The 20,741-nt window shown below is 45.3% G+C and overlaps 1 protein-coding gene across 2 annotated transcripts in view; it reads right to left on the bottom strand.

Moving 5' to 3' along the window:
• Positions 1-5,295: 5,295 nt before the first annotated feature.
• LOC132590264 (heat shock protein HSP 90-alpha-like) overlaps positions 5,296-20,741 on the bottom strand; it is a 32,701-nt gene continuing 17,255 nt past the window's right edge. For both annotated transcript variants that reach the window (XM_060263274.1, XM_060263275.1), the window contains exons 7-11: positions 18,938-19,128; positions 16,644-16,791; positions 12,910-13,178; positions 9,562-9,898; positions 5,296-5,792 (exon numbers count right to left, since the gene is read on the bottom strand). In XM_060263274.1, coding sequence (XP_060119257.1) covers positions 5,707-5,792; positions 9,562-9,898; positions 12,910-13,178; positions 16,644-16,791; positions 18,938-19,128 — 1,031 coding nt within the window. In that variant the 3' untranslated portion in view covers positions 5,296-5,706. The remainder of the gene's footprint in view (positions 5,793-9,561; positions 9,899-12,909; positions 13,179-16,643; positions 16,792-18,937; positions 19,129-20,741) is intronic.

Below are 20,741 nucleotides of genomic sequence, written 5' to 3'. Positions count from 1 at the left end.
TCTCCCATGGGATCCAGGAAACTGCCCAAAGGAAGCTATGGCTCTTTCCTTCCTTCCCCAGGCGACCAGGAGGGGAGGAGCCTCAGCCAATACAAGGAAGAGAGGCTTGGCTCAGTAGCTCTGCTATGTGATTGAGAGAGCCTGGCAAAGTAAGCTACCTGTCCCCCACTTCCTCCCCAAGGGAGGAGCCTCAGCTAATGGAAAAAATAGAGGTTTTGCTCTGTAGCTCCTGTGCAAGTCTGGCAAAGCAAGCTGTGATGCAGAAGGAAGCAAGAGAGATGGAGAAGGAAGCAAATGACAGCCAGTTGCTTGGGGGCCTGATAGGAGCCCTCCAGCGAACTGATTTAGCCCCCTGGTCTACATTATTGCCAGGTTATAATAACTGAAAAGGGTGAGGTCTCCTTGAATTTTATTCCATTCATCTCTTTTGTTATATCGTCACAGCCCTGTTTCACAACAAATCCTCTGCAGCAACAGTAAGTCAACTTTCTTCCATAAGTGTGACCCCTAACATCCCCTCATTCCATTCTTAGTTCTGCCTTACGCACCTCATCAGTTCTTTTCTTCCATGTGCAGATCTTGAACGATAATGTATGTCCATAATTAAGTACTGAAAGTCCCCATACTTCTTACAGATAAGTTTGTCAGCTTCCAGTTGAGGGCTGGAGTTCTCCTAGAATTGCAGTTTATCTCCAGACTACATATGTTGCCAGGGGTCGTTAGTAGAAAAAAAGGTGCAGGAGCTCAGTAGCATATCTCATTTGCATATGCCCGCTGGGACCTGTGTGCAGCGGGGAGAGAACTCCCCACTGCATGCAGACCCTGGCTGGAGGTTCAGGAGCTGTGCTCCTGTGAGCTCCTGCTGAATTCAAGCCCTGTATGTTGCTTATTAATTGTTTTAAACATTTATTCCATTTCTACTGGAGAATTGGCTGCTTTGGAAAGGTAGACTGCATGGCATTATACCCTACTGAGAGCCCTCCCCTTCCTAAATCCTAGTCTCCCAGGCTCCACCCTCAAATCTCCAAGTATTTCCAAACCCAGGGTTGGGAACCCAGCTCCTTGTGTTCACATAGTTAATATACAGGTGTCAGATAGAATTATGAAGGGGGGCAGTGTTGGAGCACAGAAAGGAGTATCGTTCGTCACATCAACTCCCATTGCCTTAGTACATAATATAACGAACAAGAACAGATGGTTAGAAGAACAAAGGCCGGTGTTTTTTCAGTTAGTGAAGTAGTTGCTTCAATTTGCCACACGTTCTTTGGTGATTTTACAAATTTACAAAAGATAAGGATTGTTAGGAGTTGTTTTATATGCAAAAATAATACAGAGAGCAAGACAGTCCCTGTGAAATGTCTAAAATACTCACATGCATGCATGCCCAACTGTATGTAAACTGATGTTTTCATTACAAGTCATCCATTAAGTCTGTACTATTTTAGTTTTGTTGTAGCTACAAGAGTTTCTATGCTGTTTCCTGCCCACTCAACACAACAGATTCAGTTTTACGAAATTTCTTAGGCAGTCTGGTCTTCATCTGGGGAAGAACTTATTCAAAGATATCAGACCTTTGCATGTAGAAATATTGACATTTTCTTTGCAAAAATTGGGGGGGGAAATATCCCACAACACCTACTGTTTCTGTTAAGTAATCACATAATACTGGTGCAATCGTCTTTAAAATCTTACATTGACAGCAAAGGCTAGGAACTAAATGGCATCTTTTGGGAGCAGAAGTACTTTTAAGTGGACAGAAACGGGTCTCTGCTTCCTCTGCATTGTTCCTTCCAGCTGCAGACAAAAGTATACACTGTGCTGCATTCATACTTTTCCAGAGGGTCCCTCATCTTCCAGAATAGCTGTTGAGGTTCATGGGGGAGTGCAGCACAACAGCATTAGAAGCAGAAGAGGAGGTGGAGGAGATTGGATTTATTTATACCCTGCCTTCACTTGGAGTCTCAGAGCAGCCTACAGTCTCCTTTCCTTTTCCCACAATAGACACCCTGCGAGGTAGGTAGGCTAGAAAGCTCTCAGAGATAGGGTTGCCAAGTCCAATTCAAGAAATATCTGGGGACTTTGGGGGTGGAGCCAGGAGCAAGGTTGTGACAAGCATAATTGAATTCCAAAGGGAATTCTGGCCATCACATTTAAAGGGACTATACACCTTCCCTCCATTAGAAATAATGAAGGATAGGGGTACCTTTTTGGGGGGCTCATAGAATTGGACCCCCTGGTCCAAACTTTTTGAAACTTGGAGGATGTTTTGAGGAGAGGCACTGAATGCCATGCTGCAAATTTGGTACCTTGGCTCCAAAATGCAGTCTTCCCACAGCCCCAGATATTTGCAGATCAATTCTCCATTATACACTATGGGAATCGGTCTCCATAGGGAATAATAGAGTGCTCAGCAGACATTTCCCTCCCCCCTCACTTTCTGATGACCCTGAAGCAGGGTGTGGGCCTCCAAACCAAGGATCCCTTGCCCCCACCTGGGGATTGGCAACCCTACTCAGAGAACTGTTGTTGAGCAGAACAGCTCTGAGAACTGGGACTGGCCCAAGGTCACCCAGCAGCTGCAAGTGGAGGAGTGGGGAATCAAACCCAGTTCTCTCAGATTAGAGTCCATACTCTTAACCACTACACCAAACTGGTGCTCCACACCAAACAAAGGAAGTAGAATTTGCGTGCACATTGCTTTGAATCCACCCCAATGTCTTTTTGCCTGTAATTTTACTAGAGCCTGTAATTAGGTGGCTGTTAACTATAAGGAAGGGTGTCTAGAACTATAAGGAAGAATGGAACTATAAAGAAAATAAGTCTGCATTCACACTTCAGTTTTCTTAGTACTGTTCTCGGATATTAGCAATCTCAGCAGATCTAGATGCATGGACTAGTGTTTTGCCTTTTCCCCCAGAGGCAAGGAAAATGCAGTTTTTAGGGCTCCCAACATCCTGGTTGGGTACGTAGATCTCTGGGAATTACAACTGTTCTCCAGACTATAAAGATCAGTTCCCATGGAGAAAATGATTACTTTGGAGATTAAACTGTATGGCAGTATGTGTGGCTGACGTCCCTCCCTTCCCTTCCCCACCCCCATCTCTGGGAATTTTCAGACTTGGAGTGGGCAATCTAACTGTCTTGCAGGGGTGTCAAAAGTGTGATCCAGGAGACAAATCAGGCCCCTGGAGAGCTCTTATCAGCCCGAGAACAAGTTTGCTTCCTTCTACCTCTCTCTCGCTTCCTTCTGCATCACATCTTGGTTTGCCAGGCTTGCTCAACTGCACAGCAGCTACAGAGCAAAGCCTCTATTTTCTCCATTGGCTGAGGCTCCTCCCTTGGGGAGGAAGGAGGGAGGGGAGAACTTGCTTGCCAGGTTCTTTCAATTGCACAACAGAGCTACTGAGCCAAGTTTCTCTTCCTTCTATTGGCTGAGGCTCCTCTCCTTCCTCATCCCCTGGGGAGGCAGGGAAACAGTCACAGTTTCCTTTGCCCAGTTCCCTTGATCTCACGAGAGGGATACAAGTAAGGCCAACAAAGTTTTATTCAAGGTATGATATTTTTGCTTTGCTACAGAGAGAGAGAAAGAGAGGGAGCATGTGTGTGTGTTGCTGGCTCATTATGCCAGGGCTCTCTGGGGTACAGCTGGCTTTGCCTTCCCTTTGCACCTGTATTCACAACTTCATAATACAGTCTTTCTCAGTAAGAAAACAATGTGAACTATTTAGATGAGGAATAACAAGCCAGTGAGATTACAGTGTGTCCAGACCAAGTTCACCCAAGCTTTCCATATAAGTAGGCTGATACTGACCATTATACATGGCTGTCTCTCTATTCTTGCACTACCTCATAGGAGTTATAGTTCTTTCTCTGGGGAAGACTATAGTTTTGTAGACAAACACATAGTCTTCAGTCTGTGTCATGGTGCCTTCACATGTTCTTGACCAGCACATGAAGCAACTTGTGTGCAACCAGCCGTTTCATCTTTTCCTCTGGGCCTTAGGCTCAAAGCATTGACCATGAGATTTCTGTAATGAATGTCAATAAATAAAAAATCGGTTTGCAACTTACAGATACAAACCTGAACAGCAGACTCAAGATTGCTGCAGCACAGACATTGTCTCCAGATTTTGATGCAGTAATTCAGACCAAGGGGTGACAGTTATCTGTGTTGTATAAACAAAATTGCAAGAGTGCAAATCTTTTAAGCATGTTAAGTTTGTTTTTAAAAAAATTGTGTTTGTCTGTGTCCTTTATAAAGTTAATACCTCTGCTACCTGGCATTACATTTTATGACTCACATAGTTGGGCCCGACATTGTCTCATTTATGTCAGATCTGGCCCTCATAATAAATGAGGGTACATAGATGGAGTGTTTATATCCTCACCCTATCTATGTACCCTCATGAAGTTGAGTTGACACAGCTCTGAACAGGCAGAGTGAACAAACAGGCAGAGTGAAGCATGCTCTTCTCAAAGTGCCAGCAGTTAAAGCCATGTGCATAGATCTGTTAAACCAATAACATGCAACTCACCATACGCTACACACAAAAACAGGCAGGAAGTGCCAGATTAAACCCTATGGAGGCCCCTAGACAGTCAAAATCTTGGGGGGGGGGGCCTTGCAAATGCCTGCCCCACCACCCATGGCCCCTGCTGCAGCCTGCAGGCATCTTCTCAAAAGCCCCTTTGACAAAACTTCAGGTGGGAGGCAGAGAGAGGCAAATTTGGTGATGATGCCAGCAGTAGTCACACCAGGCAAGTTGGGCAAAGAGCAGCTCATTTGTTGACTGCACACGCAGGCTGGGAGGGCTACAAGCAGGGGGGAAACCAAGGGAGGGGAGCCGGTCCAGGGCCCTAAAGGCATGGGGCCCATAGGTCAGTGCCTACTTGGCCTAATTATTAATCTGGCCCTCCAGGCAGGGAATATATCCCTTTGCATTCCTGTGAAGGCAAGTCAGAATGCAAAGGGCCATATTCCCGTAGTACCTCTTGATTTCATTCTGGTGAAAGCAGACTGAGTGACAGAACCCAAGCCAGGAAGAAAGTTTGTGCCGTATTACTGCAGTGTACAACACTTAACAGATCACAGAAACAGATGCTTGCAGGATGAACAGTAGGGCTCAAAGCCTATAAAACACACATGTTAACAAGTCTGTACAGCTTACAGAGAATGAAAAAATGGTCAGACTATTTGGTCACCATAAAGTTAAATGTCCATATTTTTCTTCTGCAAGAATACATGCTACAGAGCCAACAGCACAGTTTAGTCTAGTAATTATCAAGTGGAGACTGTTTAATATGCAAATATTTTATTTAACATTTCAGAGGCCAGAGGCTTCTAATTCACATTACCTAACCTTAAAAACATACAAAACAGATTCATATTTTTGCACCGGACACCAGGTAAATTCCTTGCGTGGAATCAGGACTGAAAGTGCTGCTTTGTGATTAGGCTAAAAGCCATATGGAGTTTGTAATCTCTTATTAAAATCAGCTCAATAGGAGGAAATGCATAGCTGCTTGCTTCCAGCTCCATTGAGAATAGTCCAGCAGCATAAGGGTAAAAAAGACTAGTAGCAGCACCTTTAGTTAGTACCAACTGACAAAATCAGTATTGGGTGAGGTAAAACATGTTTATGGCAGAGGTAGTTGAGTGGCAAACTTCAAGAACAGTGGAAGCTGATCAAGAAGAGTGATTTTTAATCAACATTTCGATTCAGCAACCCCTTCAAGTGATGCTCTCTTCTCAGCTGCTGCAGGACTGGATTTTCGTGTTGCTTTCTCAATGCCTGTGCGGGAGGATAGAACCGGTCAACACATCTTTGAATCTTCATTTAGCCAGACTTTCCATTTAACTAGTAGCCCTTCCAGGTCAGACCTTTCACTTACTAGTAGTTGGGATTAAGCTTCAGTTTATTAAAGGTAAAGGTAATCCCCTGTGCAAGCATCAGGGCCTTTTTTTTGTAGAAAAAGGCCAGCAGGAACTCATCTGCATATTAGGCCACACCCCCTGGTGTCAGTTTCACATAGGGCTTTTTGTAGAAAAAGGCCAGCAAGAACTTACCGTATTTGCATATTAGGCCACACACCCTGATGCCAAGCCAGTTGGAACTGCATTCCAGTGCCTTCCCGCTCCAAAAAAAAAAAAGCCCTGGCAAGCACCAGTCGTTTCCAACTCTGGGGTGATGTTGCTTTCACAACATTTTCACGGCAGACTTTTTGTGGGGTAGTTTGCCATTGCCTTCCCCGGTCATCTACACTTTCCACCCAGCAAGCTGGGTACTCATTTTACCCACTTGAGTCAACCATGAGTTTATTACCCTGCTTCTATTCCAAAACTTCCTCCAGGCGCCAGTTGAGGTTGGGAGTAACTGGAAGCACAAGACTGAGCTGAATATCATCCCCATATTGGTGGGGGCAGCCCAGGCTGGATGACCTCACCCATCCGCTTCATGTGAATACTAGCAGGCATAGGGGCCAAGGACAAGGGGCTGAGCAGCAGTACTCCGAGGCCACCTTCTGAAAGCGAATCTCCAGATAGGGACTAGAACCATAGCAAAATGGTGCCTCCCAATCCCAGCCCAGAAAGGCAATCCAACAGGATATACCATGATGAGTAGTACTGAAAGCTGCTGAGATGTCCAAGAGAATCAACAAAATCATACTCCCTCTGCCCATATTCTGGTGCAAGTATTCCACCACTGTGACCATGTCCCAAAACCAGGCCTAAAACTGACTGGAAAGGCTCTGTAACAGGGGTGGCTAAACTGTGGCTCTTTCACACATATTGTGTGGCTCTCAAAGCCCCCACCACCCATCAGCCAGCTTGGAGAAGGTATTTGTTTCTAAATCACTTCTCCAAGCCAAGCCAGCAGCTTAAAGTTGCTTTCTTTCCACCTCACCCCCCAATCTATTTTCCTTCCTTCCAGCTCTCAAAACATCTGACATTTATTCTGCGTGGCTCTTACACAAAACAAGTTTGACCACCCCTGATCGAAAACAATGGACCTGGTCCTGGAAAGCCTGAAGTTGCCTAGCCATCTCTTATTCAGTCACCTTGTTCAAGAATGGAACATTTTTAACTGGCTGATAATTACCGAGATCTCCTGGGTTAAGAGTAGGCTTCTTTAGAAATGGACACTCTGCTGCTTGTTTCATAGCTGGGGCAACTACCTTTTCCCTCAAAGAGGCTTAACTGCCTCTCAGATCCAGTCAGCCAACCTCCACCCTTTTGTGGCACTTTTACTTAGCCAGGGGTCATACAAACAAACTGGTGGCAGGCCTCAAACTTCTAAGGATCCTACCCAAATCCTCAGGATGAATAAACTGAAGAATATCCGAAACAACTGGACAGGTCTGTATCCTGGCACCACCTAACCCTGTCAAATCCAATTCAAGAAATATCTGGGAACTTGGGGAGTGGAGCCAGGAGACTTTTGGGGCGGAGCCAGGAGCAAGGGTGTGACAAGCATAATTGAACTCCAAGGGAGTTCTGGCCATCACATTTAAAGGGACAGCACACCTTTTTAAATGCCTTCCTTCCAAACGAAAGAATGAAGGATAGGGGCACTTTCTTTTGGTGCTCATAGAACTGGACCCCCTGGTTCAGTCGTTTTGAAACTTGGGGGGTATTTTGGGGAGAGGCACTAGATGCTATACTGAAAACTTGGTGCCTCTAACTAAAAAAACAGTCCCCCCAGAGCCCCCAATACCTCCAGATCAATTCCCCATTATACCCTATGAGAATCGATCTCCACATAGGGAATAATGAAGTGCTGAGCAGACATTTCCCTCCCCCCCCCCCTCGTTTCTGGCGACTCTGAAATGAGGGATTGGCATTTCTACTCACGAGCTGTTGCCAACTTCTTCAAAGTAACACAGACACAACATCCCAAGAGGAAGCCTTTAAATTGGAGGCTGAAGCCTCCGGTGGGGGAAAGTCACATGGTGGCTATGGGGGCGGGGCTTCCCCCCGCCAGCCAGCTGACTGGGGGCGGGAAAGAGCCTCGGAAAGCAGGAGAACTCCCTCTGGGACCTGGGGATTGGCAAGCCTAACCCTGTCATTGCTTATATAAGGTCCAAATCAAAACAGACATGAGATTTTGTCTGCAAAGTGCTGAGCAAAGCTTTGACAGTGAGCCACTGAACAATCCACATCTTCCTGCATGCCAGATCCCAACACACCCCTCTGACCACCTGGAACTAGAGTTCCCATTTTTCAGGCAGGGTTGGGGGACCCCCCCCCCACTTTTTGAGACTTTTGGCCAACACCAGCTGGAGGGGGAAACCCCGCCCTCAAGCAGTGACATTGCCACTGATGCAATGAAGTCACAAGGAAGTGTTGTCATCACGTCAGGGATACAGCTTGGCCATGCTCTGGTCTGAGTGCAAAACTCTATGGTTTGAGGGCAACTTTACCATAGAGTTTTGCCCTCAAACCAGAGTGCCACCGTGCTGTCCCAGATGTGATCACTTCTGTGTGGCATTGTGTCAGTGACATTGCTGTTTGGGGGCAGATCCTCACCCCACTCCCAGAAAGCTCCCTCCCATCCCCCCACCTGCCGCTGCATAGTGAGTACCTGCCAACCCTCCTTGGAGGCTTTACTGGCCTACACTGTGCAAACATAATGGTGGCAGAAAAGTGTTGTTTCTGTGCTACTATCTCCTCCGTGGAATACACTTTAAAATGAGCTTTTACCTGTGTCTTTTCAGGCTTGTCCCAAGTCTTCCTCCATTGTCTTTCTAGTCACCTCCCTTGTCTTTTCACAGGCCCCAGACCCTCAGGACACTGAGGGACCCCCTGGTTTTAACACTTGTAAAGTGGAGCTTGGGAGTGATCCTGTCAGCCACCTGAGTCACTTTGTCATTCCAGAAATTGACCGGGGCATCAACAGAAGCATCAATCATGTTGAAAGGAAAACTCCTTAGAGCCATCAGAAAGCCATTCAGATTCATGTGGCTCAGCGGCGGCGGGGAGGGGGGTCATTTTAACACAGTCTCCACTCTTGCAGAGTTTAATACAGAATACAATCACTGAACCACATTTTTCTTAGTATTTCTTCTGCCTCCCAAAACCCTGGAGCCTTTTGCATGAAAAAAGTGCTATAACTTCCTCCCCCCCACTTTTTCTTCCTTTTGTTTTTCCCCTAAAGGATTATATGACTTTGAGCCACAGCCTTTTCTGCATGACTGGTATCTGCATGACTGGTATCTCTGTAGTGCCAACAGGACTAGCATCTCACTTTAAAAAAGGGGGGGGGGAAGGTAGTCCCGGTGCAAGCACCAGACTCTGGGGTGACATTGCATCATGGTTTTCGCAGCAGACTTTTTACAGGGTGGTTTGCCATTGCCTTCCCCAGTCATCTACACTCCCCCCCCCCCCCGTAAGCTGGATACTCATTTTACCGACCTCAGAAGGATGGAAGGCTGAGTCAACCTGAGCTGGCTACCTGATCCCAGCTTCCGCCAGGATCAAACTCCAGTCATGAGCAGAGAGTTTGACTGCAGTACTGCAACTTTACCACTCTACACCACAGGGCTCCTTAGCATTTCACTTACCTAGACCAAATCTGATCATTTTATAGATACGATTAGCAAGGGCCTGGGGATTCTCTAGAGCAAAGCCAGAAGACAGGAGAGCTGTCTCGTACAGAAGGATGACCAGGTCCTTCAAACCCTTGTCATTCTCGTCAATTTCTGCCCTCTGCCTCAGTATCTCAATAATGCCATCGTAGGGGTTTATTTCCATGTGCTTTCCGGTAGTCTTGTAATCCATTGCAGTGCTGGGCTTTGACGCTTGCACCCTCTTCAAGATCCTTTGCATATTGGCAGTCCAGTCATACGTAGCGGTCACAATACAACACGGAGAAGACGCCAGTCGGTTGGAGACAATGACCTGTAGCACACACAACGGCAATTGTAGTTGAAAGTGAAAACCCGCACAGTGTATGAAGTTTAGAATTAGAACGAATAAGCAAGGTACTTGTTCAGACCAGATGGGCAGCCGTGTCGGTCTGAAGCAGCAGAACAAAGCAGGAGTCAAGTAGCGCCTTTAGGACCAACAAAGTTTTATTCAGAATGTAAGCTTTCATGTGCTCTAAGCACACCTCATCAGACAAGAAATCAGGTACAGTGATAAAGTGTGCTTAGAGAACATGAAGCTTACATTCTGAATAAAACTTTGTCGATCTTAAAGGTGCTACTTGGCTCCTGCTTTGTTCAGACCAAGTTAAAGAAACCCTTCAAGTTCCACTCCAGTTTTGGTTTAAGGTGACTATTAACCAGATTGTTTGCTTGTTTGGGGATATGAGCCCCGTGGTGCAAAGTGTTAAAGCTGCAGTACTGCAGTCCTAAGCTCTGCTCACGACCCAAGTTTGATCCCCGGCAGAAGCTGGGTTTTCAGGTAGCCAGCTCGAGGTTGACTCAGCCTTCCAACCTTCTCAGGTCAGTAAAATGAGTACCCAGCTTGCTGGGGGGAAAGTGTAGATGACTGGGGAAGGCAATGGCAACCCACCCCGTAAAAAGTCTGCCATGAAAACGTGAAAGCAACGTCACCCCAGAGTCAGAAACGACTGATGCTTGCACAGGGGACCTTTCCTTTCCTTGCTTGTTTGGAGAAATCTGGTTTGTGGATTTGAGCTTGGGAGAAATTCATGCTTCTAATTCTTGGCAGATCTGCTGAACTGTAACCAAACCAGGGTGGGGTAGAGGTCATCCCTCCCAGAAGACCATTTGTGTCCACAGATCTAAGGACAACAAGCTATATGCAACTAGCTAGAAGCAAGTGACAGTCAGACTTAGCTGTGGCTAGGTAAGGTTGTATTTCTGGCCTACCCAGAATAAAAATGGAAGCCATAAAAATGGATGCTGTTATCAATTTGCCTTGACTATCAAGGCAGACGATGTGTAGCAAGTTGCATTCTGAAGTACTACAAGGGCAGAGCCTTTAAAAAGGATCCTAGAAACCAAGGCCAAATCTGATACTTTGTCAACATGAATACCATAGATATTTCATTACTAGAGGGATTCCCTGTATGTATGTTAACTACCATCAAGTTGCTTCCAACTTATGGCAACCCTACAAATTAACGTCCTCTAAAACCCCATTGTTAACAGCCTTGCTCTGGTCTTACAGACAAAGGGCCATGACTTCGTTTATAGGGAAAATCCATCTCATGTTGGATCTTCCTCTTTTCCTGCTGCCATTAACTTCCCCTAGCATTAGTTTACGGTATTAGTTCCTAGAAGGACTCCGTTAGGGTTGCCAGGTCTTATCTGGCTGCAAGCGGGAGATTTCAGTCCTCTGTTGTGAAGCCATTTTCCATAGAGTTTCCCCCCAAGCTATAAAGCATCTTCATACAATGTGCCTGGTGCAATGACATCACTTCCGGGTGACATCATCACATCGGAGGTCTTTGGGGTGGGGCTTCCCCCACTATCCAGCTTTGTGCCAGCAGAGTGGAGGCCCCAAAAGCGGGGGAATCCCCACCCCCTTCAAGGGAATGGGAACTCTAGACTCCAGGCACATTATAGTTTCTTCAGGAAACAGCAGTCAGTATGCATGTTTTAAATATTTAATGTAATTTTAATTATGTATTTTAACTTAATTAACTGGTTTTTATGTTTAATTTCTTTTTAATTGTTAAATTTAAAGTTTTATCTATTTATGTTAATTGTGTGAAATGTTGTTAGCCGCCCTGAGCCGCCTAGGCGGGGAGGGCGGGATATAAATAAAATCTATTATTATTATTATTATAAATACGTATGAGCAAGTGTTCTTAGATGTCTTTTACATGCAGGGCTTTTTTTTTTAGCAGGAATGCACAGGAACGCAGTTCCGGCTGGCTTGGTGTCAGAGGGTGTGGCCTAATATGCAAATGCATTCCCGCTGGGCTTTTTCTATAAAAAGCCCTATGTGGAACAATGGTGACATCAGGGTGTGTGGCTTAATATGCAAATTAGATCCTGCTGGGCTTTTTCTACCAAAAAATCCCTGTCTACATGCATATATGTTTATGGCCATTCGGTTTTCTACAGCAAATAAAAACCATCAGCTTTTATAAAATATCCAGTATTTTGTTAGAAACATATCTGTTTTAGATTCCTGTAATATGGTTGCGCTTACACTGGGATTTTAGTTTACTGTTCTACCACCCAGTGGATGAGCTTGGTGAATTTAATCTTTTAACTCTTCATGGAAGATTAATAGTACTTTTAGCTACTGCAGTCCAAATCTGCTTGTGTTCCTATTTTGTTATACTGGGGAGGCGTAAGGAGAGGGATTGTATATTCTCCTACAATTTATATAATACATTAAATCAATTCTTCCCAGTGTGAGAGCTGCTTTTCAGGTAGCATCCACTCAGACGCATGCCTTCAGCCTGCCCCCACACTTGAAATTTGAACTGCAAGTTCCCCCCCAAAAGTAGGATTGCCAGTATCCAGGTAGGGCCTGGAGATCTCCTGGAATTGCAATTGATCATGACTACAGAGGTCAGTTCACCTGGAATGAGTGGGTGCTTTGGAGGATGGACTCCATGAACATATATGAAGCTGCCTTTTAGTGAATCAGACCCTTAGTCCATCAAGGTAAGTAGTGTCTACTCAGACTGGCAGCAGCTCTCTGGAATCTCAGGCAGAAGTCTTTCACATCACCTACTGACTAGTCCTTTTAACTGGAGATGCCAAGGGTTGAACCTGGGGCCTTCTGTGTGCAAAGCAGAGGCTCTTCCACTGAGCCATGGCCGCTCCCCAAAAGTGCCACTGTACCACACTGAGGTCCCTCCCCAAACCCCACCCTCTGGAGGCTCCACCCCCCAAATCTCCTGATGTTTCCCAACCCAGAGCTGGCAAACTAACCTATGAGGTATGAACATGCTACAGGTAGCATCAAAGCCATATACTTACTTTATCTATTTTCGGTTCCAGTCTCTTCTTTATGGCCTTGCAGAGCTTCTTTAGCTTTACTTTCTTCTCTTCCAGCATGGCTTTTTCCTCTTTGGTTTCTGGCAGCTCGAGCCCTGCTTTAGCTGCAGAACAAAAGGGTTTGCCCTCAAAGGTTTTCAGCACCTGCATACAATACTCGTCCATGGGCTCTATCATATAGACGACCTCCAAGCCACACTTCAAGAGGCGCTCTATGAAAACAGAGTTCACTACCTGCTCTAGGCTTTCACCTGCCAGAGAACAACATTTAGAGACTCATTAATGAGACATCTTAAACCCTCAGCATTTCTGTTATAGCTATTGTACTGCAAACACACACACACACAAAGTCCTCTATGCAGTTGTTCATTACGCATCATAAATCCATAAGCTTAGCTTAAGCTCTAACCAACTTGCTCTGTTTTTGTTCCTATTGAATTATTTCAGATTGGTTGTTTCTTCCCATTCTCATCAACCCAGCAGAATAAGATAGAGAGGCCATTTTAGAAGTTCAGTGCAGAGTGGTACCCTTAAGAAAGCTTGCATAAACACAAACAGGTACATAAGTAAGGGAGAGCCCTTATTCCAAACATGGGCAGGGAGGAAAGGCCCTAATGAAGATCAAGTATCAGCAGGTGTGGATTTATATCCCACCCTCCACTCCAAATCTCAGAGTGGCTCACAATGTCCTCCCCCACAACAGACACTCTCTGAGGCGGGTGGGGCTGATAGAGCTCTCACAGAAGCTGCCCTTTCAAGGACAGCTCTACAAGAGCTATGGCTGACCCAAGGCCATTCCAGCAGCTGCAACTGGAGGAGTGGGGAATCAAACCTGGTTCTCCCAGATAAAAGTCTGCGCACTTAACCACTACAGCAAACTTCATGAACAGATGAAACTGCCTTATACTGAATCAGACCATTGATCCATCAAAGTCAGTCTTGTCTACTCAGACTGGTAGCAGCTCTCCAGGGTTTCAGGCAGAGGTCTTTCCCATTACCTCCTGGCAGATCTTTTAACTGGAGATACAAGGGATGGAACTTGGGACCTCCTGCATGCCAAGTAGATGCGCTACCACTGAGCCACAGCCCCTTCCCAACTTCCCCACGTTGGTTGACAAGCCTACACTTGCCCACTTCTGCAGACACATGCAAGGGAGAAAAAAAAGAATACCTCCATTTCTTCTACATCTCTATTAGAGGCAGAAGAGGCCTTCCTTCTGCATCTGGTCACCCACCCTAAATTCCTGTTCACATGAACTCCAAGTACTAACGTCTTAGAAGAGAATCTATATTTCCCACATGATTTAAAGAGAGGAGAGTGCAAAAGCTTTCCAAGGCAGAGTAGCATGAAACTCCAGGTTGGAAGAGGTAGCTGAGTTGGTCCATACCAAAATCCCAAAGGCACAGTACTACCCACAAAACAGTATACAAGCTTCTAAATTACTTAGAACTCTTCAGACTGGAATATTAACAGGGACATGGGGAGGGAAAAGCTGCAGGCAATGACTATGGGCCTTTTCACACTTACCGGTGAAAACTGGAAGGGAGTTGGTATTGTGCCGCCTTGCAGTTATCTGAGACAGGGATGGGAGTTTTCATACACATGTTTTTTTTCCCAGTAGGGTTCCGTGATTGAAGCAAGCCATTTCACACTGTTCCGCTTTTATCTCACTTCCACCAGTGCCAGCCGTTTTCGCCTGCTGGCGCGCGATCTCTGGCTTATTTTGGGGGGGAACGTCGAGCAAAGATCGCTATAGCACTATAGCATTATAGCGACGTATCACAACAGCACCACCATAGAGATGGCTAGGCTCCATTGAGATAAGTTACCAAGTTTCAGTGGTGGCAATCTCTGGCATCTTAATGGAACCCAGGCATCCCTATGGTGATGCTGTTTTGATACATCGCTATAGCGATCTTAGCCCGACGTTCCAAAAAAAACAAAAAAGACGGAGATCGTGCACTGGCGGGCGAAAAAGGGCGCGAAAACTGCTCCCGGATTAGATACTGGACATTTCACACAGCGCCCTATACCGATTTCAACCCGGAAGGAGGGGTTGAAAACTGGAAGAAGCTGCTCTTTGTTAGTAGCGCCTCAGACATGCCTCACTACCGGGACAGCCGTGGGACTGTGTGAAAAGGTGACAGTATTCCGGTAGCAGCCAGTTACTGAGTCGGGTCTGTCTGAAATGCCAGCAGAAACCCGTTACTGTTCAGTAACTGACCAGCGTCCATACCGGAATACATAGGCTGTGTGAAAAAGTTCTATGACTTCTTCCTCAGCATCTTGGATAGAATGTTTTGCAGACCTCAAAATGCAGAGGATATGACAAGCATCAGGTTGCAACAGGTAGGAAAGCCATTCCAAGCTGAAAACCAAGTTGAAAACCATTCGATGACATTTGATGAAACAAGCTGGGCACTGCCTCCTAAAGACCTGGGATTTCTCAAACATTATGGATTAAAAGCAGACAATGTTCACAACTGCATGATCACAAATTACAATTAAAAGCTGCAATGGAGCTTTACCCAATGGCATCTCATTGTGGTCTTACTGTTTGCTGCTTTCCTTTCCTTTATCATTTCATGTGTATAGGTGTTTTCCTAGCCATATCCCAGTGTATGCATTGGATGAGTTGACTTTACAAATCCACAGAAGCTTATGGTGCATTAAAAGACTGGGACCGATTTCCCACTTCCCTTATGCCGCTCTCACTCTCCTCTTCTCTGCGGGGCTTCTATTGGATTTCACACTATCTGCCCCGGGGCTGCAACTCGCTCCACCTTTTTCGCGCAGCAAACAAAATCCTCTAAAAAATAGTTTCTGTTTGCCACGCAAAAAAGGCAAAGCTGGTTGCAGCCCCAGGGCAGATAGTGTGGAATCCGATGGAAACCCCGCAGAGAAGGGAAGCGCGAGAGCGGCATAATGCTAGTGGGAAATCGGTCGAGATGCTTGCTTTCTTCCTCACAGCTCAGTTAACAGAGCTGCTCCTCTAGAAGTAAGATTAGAAAGTATTTTTTTTAAAAAACCTGGCAAAATTCTCAGTGCCTGGGAGGGAGTGCTACAGTCTCATTTCATCAGATTGGACTTGCTCCTGAACGCACACTTTGCCTTTCACTGCATGGGAAAAACAGGGATCTAGCAATATAAACAGTGCAGAACTACCACTGTTCCAGGGAACTACGGTGTGACAGTCTCTCCACAATGAAAAATGAGCCATACACTGGAATTACGGATTGCTTCTACACATCAGCTAAGATACAGTGAAGTTACTCTTTAGTTCAAGAGCAGAGGAAAAAAATTGATGGTAGAGAAAAGACAGAAACAAGTAGTGATCTTGAAAAGAGTACTCAAAAGTGTTGGAAACGGAGAAGCAGGATCAACCTTCCGTAGTCCGTCCAGCTAAACTTGTACTGTAACCTTGTGTGCTTGTAATATTTATATTGTTGGTTGTATATGAGTACTCGTTGTTACAATTTATTACACATTTAACGTGCTACATAAGTATTGAGTGATTTTTCAACGTTACTTGTGGTGTGATTTTTTTGTGATTTACTAGTAGTGATCTTGGCAGAATAAAGATGAATAGTGAACACAGCATGCCCCAAATATCCCTGATTAGGAACTTTCTAAAATGGCATTAGCCAGCTAGTCTGACAAACTGAAAGAAGGATTTATTATAAAGGAAAGACATGCTGAGGATGTCAAAGCTTACCAGCGAGGAAGTAGATAAACATCTGGTTCTTCTTCATCCGTGCACAGTAATCTTTCAGGGACACCTTCTCACCCATGGAAACAGAAGTGTAGAATCGCAACAATTTCGATAGTTTCTGTTGGTTCTGGGAATCATCATGTATTCCAAGCTGAAAGACAAGGGCAGTTACAAACAGGGAGCTGTGTTGGTCTGAAACAGCAGAACAAAGCTTGAGTCCAGTGGCAACTTTAAGACGAACAAAATTTAATTCTGGGAATAAGCTTTCATGTGCATTATTATTATTACTATTATTATAATTAATTACATTTATAGACTGCCCATTCAGAGCGGTGCACTAGAGATTAAAATAGACAGAATAATTTAATTTCAGTTTACAACAAAAGCAACAAGACTTGTTGTTCTCTCTCTCTAACATTTCACTTTATTATTATTACTACTACTATTATTATTACTGCTATTATTATTACTATTGTTAATACTAATTCTTGTTGTTGTTATTTTTTATTATTATTTTAATGGAATTTGGGATGATGTCAGAGAGTACTTCCATGTTAAATTTTTTAATATTCGAATAATATTTCAATCACCTTAACTTGGTAGTGCTCATAGATACATGATGTAGGCTCTTACTCTTAAAAATATTGTTATATTGCGTTCTCTAGTCATATCACATAAGAGTTATTGTGCTTATATGCTCAATATTTTCTACTGGATGTTGCTTAACTAATTCTTCATATGTCTGTTCTGTAAACTTAATAAAGCTGATAATAAAGTATTTGAAAAGTTTTTTTTTAAAAAGGGGTTGCCAGGTCTTGCCTGGCTGCCAGCAGGAGGACGTCCCTCGCACACCCGATGTGCCCAGCATGATCATGTCACCTGGAAGTGACATCATCACACTGGGCATGTCACGCAGGGATGCTCTAGTATTTCGGTTAAAAACTCTATGGCACCATAGAGTAGTTTACCAAAATGCTAGAGTGTCCCCATGCAATTACGTCACTTCCAGGTTACATAATTGCACTGGGCATGTCAAGCGCTGAGGGAGCTTGTCGGGGGTGGGGCTCTCCCCACCAGCCAATCCCTGTGATGGCAGGTTGGAGGTCTTGAAATAGGGGGAGCCTCTGCCCTCAGTGGGAGGTTGGGAACGCCACTTAATAATGGCATAAAATTGCGCTTCTTAAAGGTGCCACTGGACTCAAATTTTGTTCTAAAGGCAGTTACAGTTCCACCTTAATGTTATACATCTGAACAGACAACAGATATTTGCCACCATCAGGGAGAGAGAGGGAGAGAGAGACTGACTGTCTGCCTGGGGAATCCTTGGGTTCCCATGATCCCTTCACCACCAAACATGGCCACCTAAAGACTACCATGTCTGCTACACAGCATTGCCTGTTATATAAACTAACTTGGGAGCAATGTTCCTTCTAATTTTTACCTCCTACTGAGCGGTGCAGTTCACCTCCTGAGCAGAATATAACTGCTGTACTCTTAAAATAGGCAATGCAAGACCCAGATTGCTGCTGAGCTTAGAAGGAACACTGCCTGCGAGTCTGCAAGTTCATATGCTTCCTCTTCTTCACCTGCCATGCAGCCAGTTAGAGAGAGATTCAGATGTGCAACAAGCCACCAAGGGCCGGTCGCTGTATTCAAGCAAACTAAGGTTTGAGCTGTTCCCTCTCTTTTTGTAGCAGGAACTCCTTTGCATACTAGGCCACACAACCCTGATGTAGCCAGTCCTTCAAGAGCTTACTGTAGGTCCTGTAAGAAGAGCCCTGTAAGCTCTTGGAGGATTGGCTACATCAGGGGGTGTAGCTTAATAGGCAAAGGAGTTCCTGCTGCAAAAAAAAGCCCTGCGCTACAGGCCAGGATTGAGATTAGCTGAGACAGGGGACAAGTTGTGGGTTGCTAACCTTTCGGTGGGAACTGAAGATCTCCCGCTTTAACAATTCATCTCCAGACAACGGAGATCAGTACCCCCTAGAGAACCTGGCTGCTTTGGAGGCCGACTCTATGGCACTGTACCCTGTTGAGGCACCTCCCCAAATCCCACCTTCTCCAGGCTCCAGGTATTTCCAGATGGAGAGCTGGCAACCCTATTTAGCTGGCATGTTCAGATCATACAAGTGTCATCTGGCTGGAGGTCCATGCAGGAGGTCCAAGCAAAGGTGTGACACGACAACTATCCATCTGAAGTACTCTAGTTTTGGATCTCTTGCAGTGAACGGGAGGTTGAACTACATAGCTTATAAAGCCTCTATGACTAAACCACAGGGAGACTGGAGAGCATCTACCTTTATGTGTCTGGAAAACTGCTCATGGAAAATCGTGTATACTTCTTTGTCTTCTGCCAGCTCAGCAAAGAGATCCAGGCATTTCTTCACCAAGTATTTCTTGATGACTTTCAACATTCTGGACTGCTGTAGACTTTCAGGAGAGATATTGAGAGGCAGGTCTTCTGAATCCACCACACCCCATACGAAGTCTACAAGAAACAGTGTTTTACTTTTAAAGGCCAGGCTCTCATTAAATCAGGATAAAGATACTACAAGCTGTTGATGGCCTGCTACGAGGTGGGGTGGGGAACCTCCTGGGTTCCAACAGTGGTTAGTAGCAGGGGTTGTTTTTGTAGAAAAATAGGTGGTGGGGCTCATTAGCATATGCCGCATCCCCGCCAGCCAAAAGCAACCCAATGCAAGAAAGATCCAGCCAGCCCAAGCAGGCCTCATTCCCCTGGGGGGCTCCTGAGCCTCCCCCCAAGTCAAAAGGCCAGCAAGCAACCTGCTGCCCAAAATCACATAAGAAGTGTAGAAAGTGTGGTGTGGGCTTCTCCAGGGGTTAATGAGGGCTGCTGGGGGGTGTGATAAAAGTCCCTGGTGGCTGGCTGGCTGCCCACTCTCCTAATCCAGGGATTGTTATGCAGCTGCACCTACTATTCAATGGACAAGGCAGGTGGGGAGGAATAAGGGGAACCCTCAGAAAGGTTCAGGAGCTGTGCTCCTGTGAACTCCTGCTGAATCTGATGCCTGGTTAGTACCCTCTGCAGACAATTGAAGAGTAAAGTTCTGGGCATACAGCTTTGTAGAAGCATGAGGAATACTCCATCTATCCACTTATTCCATTCATAGTCTCAGCCTTTATACAGACCACAGAACTGGAAGCTGAATATACAACCATCAATGCTCAAGGCGCACCTTATTGGGACACACTACAGCACTAAAATCTTAAAAATTCTGGAAAAATTCTGGAAATTCTGGGAAAAAATTCTGGAAAAAAAATTCTGGAAAAAAAATTCTGGAAAAAAAATTCTGGAAAAAAATATCTAGCTCATAGCTCTTGTCCTTCTGCGAGTTTATGCATAGCTAGATTAAGGTGAGACCAACAAATTTGGGGGATTATATGATTTCAGCAGTCAAAGCTCCCTTCTTCATCAGGTGACAAAGGAAACTTTGATGTTGAAACCTTATTCCCCCCTTGGTCTCTAAGGTGCTACTGGATTTGAATCTACCTGTTCTATTGCTGGCCAACATGCCTATCCTCTGAAACTAGGTTTATATACAGAAATTACAGGTGCCCAGGGCTTTTTTTTGTAGAAAAAGCCCAGCAGGAACTCATTTGCATATTGGGCAAACACTGATGCCAAACCAGTCGGAATGGCGTTCCTGTGTGTTCCTGCTCAAAAAGCCCTGCAGGTGCCTATTGGCTAGTACCAATTGTATCACTGGTGGTGATTAGATGTATATGTCTATTTTCCTCCCATAAACAGTCATCTGGGAAAGTATCTCCATTTTTTATATACCAGGACTGGGGAGAAGTCCTGGAAGGTTGGGGAGGGGGAATTAAGTATTTTGCCACTATTTTGAAAGAAGAATATTTTTAAAGCAGGATTTTAAGATACTGTCACAGCCAGGCCCGGCGCGTGGGAGTAGGCCATGCAGGCGGCTGCCTCGAGCACTACATGGCTTACAGGGCGCCACAAGGCACCCCCTCCCCACATGCCAGCTGGCGCAGCTCTGCCTCTTTCCCCCTCCCGAAACTCAGGCAGAGGAAAGAGGCGGCTCGGCTTCACTCTCGGGCTGCCTCTCCTGCAGGAAAGGC

Source organism: Heteronotia binoei, chromosome 21 (assembly GCF_032191835.1).
Source record: "Heteronotia binoei isolate CCM8104 ecotype False Entrance Well chromosome 21, APGP_CSIRO_Hbin_v1, whole genome shotgun sequence".
In the NCBI taxonomy this organism is placed as follows: domain Eukaryota; kingdom Metazoa; phylum Chordata; class Lepidosauria; order Squamata; family Gekkonidae; genus Heteronotia; species Heteronotia binoei.
This window is presented reverse-complemented; position numbering and strand designations above follow the sequence as displayed.